This window comes from Mus caroli, unplaced genomic scaffold (genome assembly GCF_978045245.1).
Source record: "Mus caroli unplaced genomic scaffold, Mus_caroli_1 scaffold_16, whole genome shotgun sequence".
Lineage (NCBI taxonomy): Eukaryota > Metazoa > Chordata > Mammalia > Rodentia > Muridae > Mus > Mus caroli.
This window is the reverse complement of record NW_028227271.1, coordinates 28,638,743-28,649,544: the sequence shown is the minus strand read 5'-3', so window position 1 is coordinate 28,649,544 and position 10,802 is coordinate 28,638,743. Positions and strand designations below refer to the sequence as shown.

At 47.0% G+C, this 10,802-nt stretch overlaps 1 protein-coding gene across 1 annotated transcript; it reads left to right on the top strand.

Annotated features, from left to right (window-relative positions):
• The first annotated feature begins 4,987 nt into the window (after nucleotides 1-4,987).
• On the top strand, nucleotides 4,988-7,384 carry LOC110289062 (lymphocyte antigen 6L). The gene is made up of 3 exons (XM_021155264.3): nucleotides 4,988-5,132; nucleotides 5,229-5,345; nucleotides 6,762-7,384. The coding sequence occupies exons 1-3, from the start codon at nucleotides 5,051-5,053 to the stop codon at nucleotides 6,983-6,985; spliced, it is 423 nt and encodes a 140-aa protein (XP_021010923.1). The 5' UTR covers nucleotides 4,988-5,050; the 3' UTR covers nucleotides 6,986-7,384.
• The last annotated feature ends 3,418 nt before the right edge of the window (nucleotides 7,385-10,802 follow it).

Below are 10,802 nucleotides of genomic sequence, written 5' to 3'. Positions count from 1 at the left end.
CACAGCCAAAACCAAGAATTCCCAGGTCCCCAGGAAGCCCAGATTTTCCAGTAGAGTTTCATGGGAATGAAAATGCTGATGGCTTTGTCACTTCTTAAATCTGGAATCCTGAGGCAGAAAGTAAAGGCTGTGAAACTCTCACATCCTATACCAGCTCAGGGCTACCCCCAGTCTCCCTGAATCCAATGCAGATGCAACCTCAGCTGAGCTGTAGCCTCTAGTCAGCTGTATGAGCTGGGAGTATGGGAATTTTGTACACTCACCTAAGTACCTTTTCCTAAGAGTTTTGAGTGCGTGTCTGTGAGATAGGAGCACTCCCTACAGGTAACTCTCTTAGTGTGCACCCCTGGAGGAGTCCATTGTGTTGTACTGGGTATCCTCAGCACCATGCCTGAACAGTGGGGAGTCAAGTAAGCCTTCCCATTGGGTTGGTCCCACATGGATCAAAGGACTAACATGAATTCTAACCGATTGCTATTTGTGTTTGTGTGTGTGTGTGTGTGTGTGTGTGTGTGTGTGTGTGTGTGTGTGTGTCTAGATGAGCACATCTTTGCTTGAAGAAGCCAGTGGGGAGTTTCATATCCCTCAGAGTTGAATTTACAATGAGATATCTTGCCTACATAAGCATTGGGATCCAAAATCTGTTCCTCATATGGTGTGGATTTGATCTAATGCCCAAATTTGCATGAGAATCCACATGTAAGATGCTGAGGGTCCCTGCCTCCAGTTGGTTTGGATAGGTAGATAAAGTTTCTGGGGGCCAATGACTGGACAGAGAGACAGAGGCAGAACTTTAGGATTCTCAGGCTAGTGGAAAGAGAGAGGAAGGAGGATTTAGAACCACCATGCTGGGAAAGGAGTAAGGTCCAGACCTCAGAGGTACAGAAGAGAGAGCATACAAGAGATGTAAGAGCCAGGGAAGGGCTGCCCCAGCTCCCCTCCCCTCACTGCCTCTAGGGCAGCAAAGATATAGTGTATAGACTGTAGTAAATAATAGCTCAGGAGTATCAGAGGACAGTTCTTATCCACGAGGGCATTTGAGAGTGGCCCAACAATTAGGCTATCTAAGGCATATTAAAATATAAGGATGAGCATGTGTCTTTCATTTGGGAACCCAGAACATTAGACAGAGGAACTCCTGCCACTGACACCAGGTTGATTTAAGTAGGATTAATTACCTACTGCAACACTTATAATTATGTGCAGAGCCATCTCTCCAGTCCCATAAATATTGGTTATGTTAGTTACTTTTGTATTGCTCTGGTACGACCAAGACCAAGGCAACTTTTAGAAGAGCCTGTAGTAGCTGATTTTGTGTGCCAACTAGACACAAGCTAGATTATCACAGAGAAAGAAGTCTCCCTTGAGGAAATGCCACCTCCATGAGATCCAGCTGTAAACTATTTTTTCAATTAGTGATCAAAAAGGGGGAGGGCCTGTATTAGTTAGGGTTTTACTGCTGTGAACAGACACTATGACCAAGGCAAGTCTTATAAAAAACAACAACATTTAATTGGGGCTGGCTTACAGGTTCAGAGGTTCATTCCATTATCATCAAGGTGGGAGCATGGCAGTATCCAGGCAGGCATGGCGCAGGAGGAGCTGAGAGTTCTATGTCTTCATCCAAAGGCTGCTAGTGGAAGACTGACTTCCAGGCAACTAGGGTGAGGATCTTATACCCACACCCACAGTGACACACCCATTCCAACTAGGTCACACCTATTCCAACAAGGCCACACCTTCAGATGGTGCCACTCCCTGGTCCAAGGATATACAAACCATCACATTCCACTCCCTGGTCCCCATAGACTTGTTCAAAAACATGAGTCTATGGGGGCCACACTTAAACATAGCATAATGCAAAATGCATTTAGTCCAACTTTCAAAGTCCTCATAGTCTATAGCAGTCACAACAATGTTAAAAGTCCAAAGTTCAAGGTCTCTTCTGAGATTCATCCAACTTAATTAACTGTAATCTCAAAGCAAGGCAGGAAACCAGCTGGGCAAACTCCAAACTCTGCATCTCCATGGCTGATGTCAAAGCTGTCTTCAGATCTCCACTCCTTTTTCACCTCTGTTGACTGCAACAAACTGCTTTCTCCTGGGCTGGTTCCACTCCCTGTTAGCAGCTTTCCTCAGCATGTATCCCATGGCTCTGGTATCTTTGACATCTTTGAGTCTCCAAGGCAATTTCAATGTTACAGCTTCTTCTTTCAGTGTCTGGGATTCCACTTGATCTTTTGGACTCCTCCTAAGGACTGGCATCACTTCTCCATCTCTGTCCTCTGTAGCACTCTATGCTCAGGTTGATCCACTCCATGACAGCTGCTGTTCTTGGTGATCATCCCATGGTACTGACATCTCCAATACACTGGGGTGTTCCACTCCAACTAGGCTTCACCAATAGCCTCTCATAGGCTCTCTTCAGGGTGACAAGCCTCAAATCCTTTGCATGACCCCTTCAATCCTGGGCCATCAACTACAGCTGAGGCTTTACCTTCTCCAATGGGCTTCCCTAGCCTCTCACAGTGCTAAGCCTCAGCTTCTCTCCATGATCCCTTCATTCCTTCACAAGCAGTACCACCTGAGTGATTCTTACACATTACCAAGTCCAGCCGCAGCATGAGGTACAACCTTGGGTATCTCTGGAACACAGCTTCTTTGTGCTCCCAGAAAACAATTTCCAGAAGATTTCACCTCAACGATGCTGGTCTCTTCTTAATCACCGCTAATTCCTTAGCTCCAGCTAACCAGCATCAATTTTCCCAGTAGTTCCTTCCATTCTTAACTCTAGAGCCAGAGGCACATGGCTGAAGCTGCCGAGTTCTGCTGCTTACAGGAACTAGAACATGATCCCTTTGTATTATTACATTATCACTAGCTTTATGTTTTCTAAATCCTTCACTACCTAAGCTTGGCTATCCTGGTTCTTGCTCTGTAGATTGACCTTGAATGTAGAGATCAGCATGCTTGTCTCATGGGATTAAAGGTGTGTACCACCATGCCTGGATCTAATTTAGCTGGGTAGGATCTTGCCCCAAGGTCCCACTCCCTTAATCTTTATCTCCTAAAACACAAGATTTTGCTCCATTTCACTTCCTGGTACTCCTTTAATACTCAAACCATATATTTTATATTTTTCCTTTCTAAGCTTGCTATGCTTGTTCAAACTTTTCTTCATAAGACTTAACCAGAGAACAAAGTCTCTGCTGGGCTTTTTTGAAACTTCTTTTGCCAATGCAATTAATCCAAGTCTCTTCACCTTAGCCTCAGGCAAAGTTTTCAGACAAGGGCAAAAAGTAGCCACATTCTTCACCAAAATACCACAAAACCAGTCTTTATGCCACATTCTGAAATTCTTCTCCTTTGAAATCTCTTGGGCCAGGTCAACACAGTTCAAATTACTCCCAGCAACAAACTCTTCCATATTCCTATTAGGATGACCCATTAAGCCCCATTTAAAGCATTCCACTGCTTTCCAAATCCAAAGTCCCAAAATCCACATTCTTTCAAATAAAAGCATGGTCAGGCCTATCACAGCAATACCCCACTCCTGGTACCAACTTCTGTATTAGTTAGGGTTTTACTGCTGTGAACAGACACTATGACCAAGGCAAGTCTTATAAAAAACAACAACATTTAATTGGGGCTGGCTTACAGGTTCAGAGGTTCATTCCATTATCATCAAGGTGGGAGCATGGCAGTATCCAGGCAGGCATGGCGCAGGAGGAGCTGAGAGTTCTATGTCTTCATCCAAAGGCTGCTAGTGGAAGACTGACTTCCAGGCAACTAGGGTGAGGATCTTATACCCACACCCACAGTGACACACCCATTCCAACTAGGTCACACCTATTCCAACAAGGCCACACCTTCAGATGGTGCCACTCCCTGGTCCAAGGATATACAAACCATCACAGGGCCCATTGTGGGTGGGGCCATCCCTGAGCTGGTAGTCCTGGGTTCTATAAGAAAGCAAGCTGAGCAAGCCAGGGGAAGCAAGTCAGTACGTAACATCCCTTCATGGCCTCTGCATCAGCTCCTGCTTCCTGCCCTGCTTGAGTTCCAGTCCTCAATGTGGAAGTTTCCAGCAATGTTGAAATGTAAGCTGAATAAATCCTTTCATCCTCAATTTGCTTCTTATTTATGATGTTTTATGGAGAAACAGAAATCCTGATTAAAACAGAGCCTGACAGTTTTACAGGGTTAAAGTCTATAACCATCATGGCTCAGAACATGGCAGCCAGATGGTAATGGTGGGGCTGGTACAGTAGCTGAGAGCTTATATTTGATCCACCAGCATGAGGCAGTGAATGCCAATTGGAAATGGTATGGATTTTTGAAACTTTAAAGGCCATCTGCGGTGATAAACCTCCCCCAACAAAGCCACACCTCATAATCGTTTCCAAACAGCTCCACTGAACTTGGGACCAATAGTCAAACCTGTGAGCTTATGAAGTCCAATCTCATTCAAACCCCCACATTTATAAAATGGTAAAAAGAGAGAAGAGAGGGACAGTAAAGAGAAGGAAGGGACAGGGAATAAAGAATGAACAGACAGGCTTGGAAAAAGAAGTGGCCCTTTGTCCCACTATGAGGACTGTCTTCAAGGGGACAGTGTTGAAAGACAGAATGAGATGAGTCAGAGATTGAGCCGAGTTGCACCTCTAGATTGAGGCAGCATTTCCTGAGGTAAAATGGATCTAGGTAAGGTCTGTAAGGCCTACAAAGGTGGCAGGTCGCAAAGTAGAGGACACACAAGATGTCCTGATATCTCCAGAGGAGAAACTAACACACCAACACACCCCTCTCCCTCTGTCTCTCTCTCTCTCATACACACACACACACACACACACACACACACACACACACACACACACACACCCTTCGCTGTTCCTTCATCTGGAACAGCGTTCCAGATGGAGAACAAAGTTCCTTCTTTGGGGAAGGACTGCAGATTCCTCCAGGCACCACAGTCTGAGTGCACTGGGCTGTGGCAGGGCAAGGTACCAGGCTGTGCAGGATCCAGGCAGGACTAAGGCTCCAAAGAGACATGACCAGGCTTCTCCTGGTGCTGTGGGGATTGCTGGTGTCTGTGGAGCTCACCGGAGGCATGATTGTCAATGAGGTACCAGGTAAGGACTGGGCAGGAGTGGAGGGGGATGGGGCAGGGGTAGTGTGGGGGTGTTGGCCTGTTTTGCCCAACCACCTCTGTGTGTTCTTGTTCATAGCGCAAAACCTGAGCTGCTTCCAGTGCTTCAAGGTTCTCCAGGCCAGCAAGTGTCACCCCATAGAGTGTCAGCCCAACGAAAACGTCTGTGTGAGCAATGAGGTTCTCCTTTACACGAGTGAGTCTGTTCTCTAGCCTGGATGTCACCAGAACCACTGGCAAGGCTGGGTCACACCTGCAGGCTCAACAAGTCTTCTAGGTGCTGGACAATGCAGGAAGGTGTGGTCAGAATTGTGACCTCTCCTTTTTCTCTCCCAATTGCCATATCTGTTCCTATGTCACTGCTTCTAGAACTCTCCCCAGGCCAAAAGCTCTGATGAGACATTGAATTCCCAAGTGAGGCAGCCAGTCAGGGACAAGTTTTACAAGGCCACCCATTCATGTGGGGTATCACATGCTGTTACAGAGGCAGTGGGACCTTAGTTATGGTCAGCCTTAGGATAGTGGGGGGAAAGCCAATATTAGTTGTCCCATCTCCACAGAAAGGAGAAAATATGAAAATGTCCAGACCTGCTGTGAGCACACACATGGTAGTAGTAGTTGCTTTGACCTAGCTTTAGTTCCCTGGGATGCTGCAGACCTCAGAACTACCTCCTCACTGAGTTAAACACCCTGAGCCTTGTTGCAGACTAATTCTTATACTTTGGGCATCTCCTGTTTCCTCAAGCCTATTCCTGAGAATAATGCCTTCCTGGCCTAAGACAAGCCCCAGAAGGAGTGGTACAGCATGATCCTCAGGTAGAGAGGCCTGACAGACTGTCCTTTGTAGTAATATCCGCAACACTGAATCCTGCCTCTGGTTGCTTCTTACTGAAGTGTTTCCTCCTGTGTAGTTATGGCAGATTGAAGCCACCATTTCCCAAGTGGAATTTTCCCAAAGAGAGTAGTAGGTTTCCCATGGTGAGGCCCCTGTTCTCATCAGGGGCAGTCCTGCCCCTAGGGTCTCTTTTTCTTTTCACAGTAAAGGGATTAGTTTTAATAGAAGATTTGGAAGCTAGGGGACTTTGTGCAACTTTCTCAAGTTTTCTTCCAGCCTTTCACCTTTGCCCCACCCACCCCCAGCTTTATGTTCAGTTTATCTGGAGCTGGAAGGTAAAACCTGTAGCTCTGTGCAGGGAGTGGACTCTCAGGACTCCTTTGGGTGCTAAGTGTTCTGGGAAAATCTGATGCACTCATGACGGGAGGCCTGTTCTGGGCTTCCAAGGAGGCCACAGGCTCTGTCAGAACATGCTTAGCCATCCCTAGTTCTGTGCCACCAAGCAATGTACTTTTTGGCAACCAGACTCTTCTACTTTTCCCCTTGACTATCCTGGGAGAGAGGGGTTGCTGGGGAGATCTCTAAGCTCTTTGACATATCCCAGGTTTGTGGTGACACTGAGTAGCAGGGCCCCTGAGACTCTGTGGATCTTGCCTCTGAACAGACTGCAGAAGGTGACCCAGGAAGGCCAGATCCAGCCTTGCACACTGGATGCTTGCCCCATTTCACCCCCCTAGCCTCAGTGTTCTATGACCACATGCATTCTCTTTTCTACAGGTACGAAGAGAAGAACTCAGATCAGCAAGCGCTGTGCCACCGCTTGTCCAAACTCCAATACTATCATTGAATGGTCATTGGGCAATACTCAGGCCAGGATCACCAGAAGATGCTGTTCTGGGGATCGCTGCAACAGAGCACCTGGGAGTTGGGAGGGGTTCTGGTCCTTACCAGGGAGGCTCCTTCTGCCAATGAGTCTGGGCCTCTTTTGCACCCTGTTGTGAGGACTACTGTCCTGTGATACCCTGCCCCAACATACTCATCCTTCTTGGACCTCCTGTATTCCACCTCAAATCCCACCTTCATCCATTCCAGGACTTGCAAGGCAATGGTCTTTCCCTGGGGTAGAAGGGAGGACACCATACCCTTTGCTGAGGACTCAGCAGTCTGCTCCTCCCTGACATCCTGGCCCAGGAAGTAGGAATAAAACCCTGCTGCACCCCGTAGAGACAGACAGGGAGTATTTCCTATGCAGACTACGGGCTTCTTCAAGAAACCCCTTGACCTTGGTACAGTGCCATGCACTACTGTAAGTGGGAGATGGACCTGATGAAGCAAGAGGTGCAACCACACTCTGGCACTGCTCCACTTGTGTCCCCTGTTCATGCACTTGAACTTGGGCATCTCACTCAGAGACAGTAAACTTGCTTCCCCACAGCCTGGCTCCTGCTTTTTTGCTACCCGTCTGTCCCAGGGACCCATCCTTCTTCCAGATTTCAGTACAGCCTTTTATGACTAGAGCAGCCAAGATCTGCATGGAAGCATCCAAGCAGGAGACAGACAGTTATACTCAACATAGAGCTGTCCCTGAAGCCTGAGGCGAAGCATAGGGTGAGCATGCAATCCAGACTCATACCTGAAGTCCTAGGAGGGCTCACTAGCCACTGTATGAGTAAGAAGAAGGGACAAAGTCTAAAGTGCCACATGGACATGAGAGAATGCCAAGGTGGTGCAAAATCACAAATGGTTGAAGCGTCACAGCAGGAAGCGAGGCCTGGTGCACATGACTTGTTACCTGGCCTTGGAAGAGTCCCTGAGTAAGGGCAAAGGAAAGGAGCACAGAGAGGGATTAGGAGACTGATTGCAAGTTTAAGGCTAGCCAGGCTGAGTAGCCTCTAGTGGGCATGAAGGGGCTGTCCAAGAGAACAAGGATGTTGCTGGAAGGCCCTTGGTATGGGACAGGTGTACTACTGTAGCCTTGCTGTGACCAAATGACTGGACAGCAACAACTTACAGAAGATGTATTTGGTGCAAGGTTTCAGCCTGTCATGGTGGGGAAGGTCTGGTGGAGCGCAGCTCCATGCAGTGGAAGTGTATGGAGACACTGCTGATGTCAGGGTGAACTAGAAAGCTCTGAAGGGAGCTTGGACCACGGTTCAGGAAGAAACTTCATCCCAAACTTCCTAAAAGTTCCACAGCCTCCCAAAATATATCCACCAGCTGGTGAATAAGGTTTAAAACCTGACCCCAGAAGAGACATTTCTGATTCAGTCCCTACAAGTGAGCCTATGGTTAGATGTGGTATCTCATTCTCAGATCCTTACATCTGCCCACTTTGGTCCACACACCCCTGTCTGCCTACCTGACCCTGATTTCCAGGATGCTGCACCACACTCTCAGCTGACATGGCTGTGATTGGGGGTTCATTACAGCCTCCACCTAGCATTCTGCAGTTTCTTCCTTACCAGTGATTGATATGTCCCATAACCTGTCAGTGGTCTGGCATCTCTGTTCCCAGGGTCCCCAAATAAAGTAAGACCTTCCCTGCAGTTAAGGTTTTCACACTGAGTTTTAGCCCCACTCACTCCCCACACTGGTCAAACAGTAGTGCCATATGCACTGCTTAGTGACCTAGGGTGGACTGTTAGGGTGTTGGGAGTCTCTGGCTAACAGGCCTGGGCTATCCTCCTTGGATTATGCTAAGGAATCATGTACTATGAGGACTATCTTGCCATGGTAACATGGGCTAGGTGGCTCCTTGGAGCTAAATTCACCTAGAAAAGATTACATGTAAGTGCCACCCAGGTCCTGTGCTTGTGAGGTTTTTATTTGAGATGGACAAGACATTTCTCAGACCAGATCTACTTGACCCAGATACTAAGGTGCCAGGCAAGCAACAGTCATCAAAAATCAAATTGAGACAGATGCTTTGGAGTTCTCTGTCTCACATCAGTGATGACTAACGATGTGGACAGATGAGTGGCCAAATGGAGATGAGCCAGGAAAAACATCTTGAGGAGCCTGGTGTGGGGACTTTTTAAAATAAGAGTTAGAGCTAGAACGAGGCAAAGATGAGGGTAATTTTCTTGAGATGAATTAATCCTCCAGATGCTGCATTGGCCAAGCTCCGCCAGGAGATAATCACACACTTCTTGCCCAACTGGGAATAATCACATGGTAAACCCTCCTCCTGTCCATCTCTACCTTACTTCCTTAGGTCCTCACTTTGACTCTTGCTCACCACATTCATCTTAACTGGCACTGCCAGTCACAGAATTTGGAGGTAATGCTGGTCCACAACTTTGGCTTTTGATTGCTGGTCACTGATAAGTTATTCTCTCTTTGTTTTCATGTTTACATGATCAGACTGTTCTTTTAATGTAGGACTTTCACCTTTACTGCATATAGACAGCTTACTCTCTATTACTGGGTGTGTTGGCCCCTAGTCAAGCTCATCTACCCAGTCTCTGTATTAGTTACTCTATACCCTTTGGAGTTGAGGTCTAAGTTTCTTTTCTGGACAAAGTAAGCAGCTATTTGGTGATAGTAAAACTGGATCTGTGGTCATGTGCCACATGTTATACATGAGGTTAAACTAAATGTCAAAAAACCAGGGCCATCCATTTGGCAGAGGAAGCCATATGCAAAGTATCTGATAGCCTGTGAGTGGCACAGAGCCATCAAGGTTTTAACACAAAACTCAGACACAAGCCTTTAATCCCAGCCACTCAGGAGGTAGAGGCAGGTGGATCATCATGTGTCTAGGCAGCAGTGGCCACTACTAAACCAAACAACAAATGCCTAAGCTCTAAAGGAAGGGAGCTCACACCTCCAAGTGGTGAAGACCACCCATACAGACTGCAATTAACTCTGGACTTCCTTCTCTCTTTGTTTTTCCCATGGACCTGATATGACTTCTTCATGGGTGGGAATTGTCCTTGTGGGGCATCTACAGTTTCAGGTCTCCAGCCAAAAGGAGAGATTTTAGATAACATCAAAATGCCTGAAGCAGTCAAGGGATGGGTCTTTGGGAAGCAAACCCATCACCAGGCTTGAGGCTAGCAGTGGGTCCAAGCATTACCAAGGCACAGGAAATTGAGTTGCTCAGTGCCATCATCCATAGCAGGTGAAGCAGTACCTGTGACAAAGACCCCAGTAGCTGCTGAAGCAAAGGCACTGGTCTGCCTTTTCCATCAGAGTCAAAGAGGGTTCAGCTTCACAGCACCAAAATCACTCCTTAGACTAAAGATAGTGGAACCTCACCAGCAAGGACAAGGGTGCTCAATAGATGCTGAGGTGCCCTGAGTGAGAGACATCTCCACAGGATCTGGTATTGCACACTTGGTTCCAGGTTGGCAGTGATGTTTGTGATGGAACATTGAGGCAGTGCAACCTTGCTGGAGGAAGGATGTCCCTGGGGGGAGGGGGTGGTAGGCTTTCAGAGTTCATGGTCTTGTCCCACCTCCAAATCTCCACTCCCCCTCCCTCTCCTCCTCCCCACTCTCTGCACTGTGAATAAGAGACTGCTCAGCTTCTGACTCCAGCTGCCTGCTGTGATGCCTCTCCTTCCGTTCTAGACTCTCCCTCTGGAATTGTAAGCCCAAATAAAATCTTTTTTTTTCTGTAGGTTGCTTTTGCTCAGGATGTTTTATCACAGAAACAAAAAGTAACTGATAACTGATTGCAGTGCTGAGATGACATGGGAGCTGGGATGCTGAGACAACATACCATCATAGATACATACATATGTATGTGTGTATATATATATGTATATATGTCACATATATGTGTATATATGTATATGTGAAATATATATATATA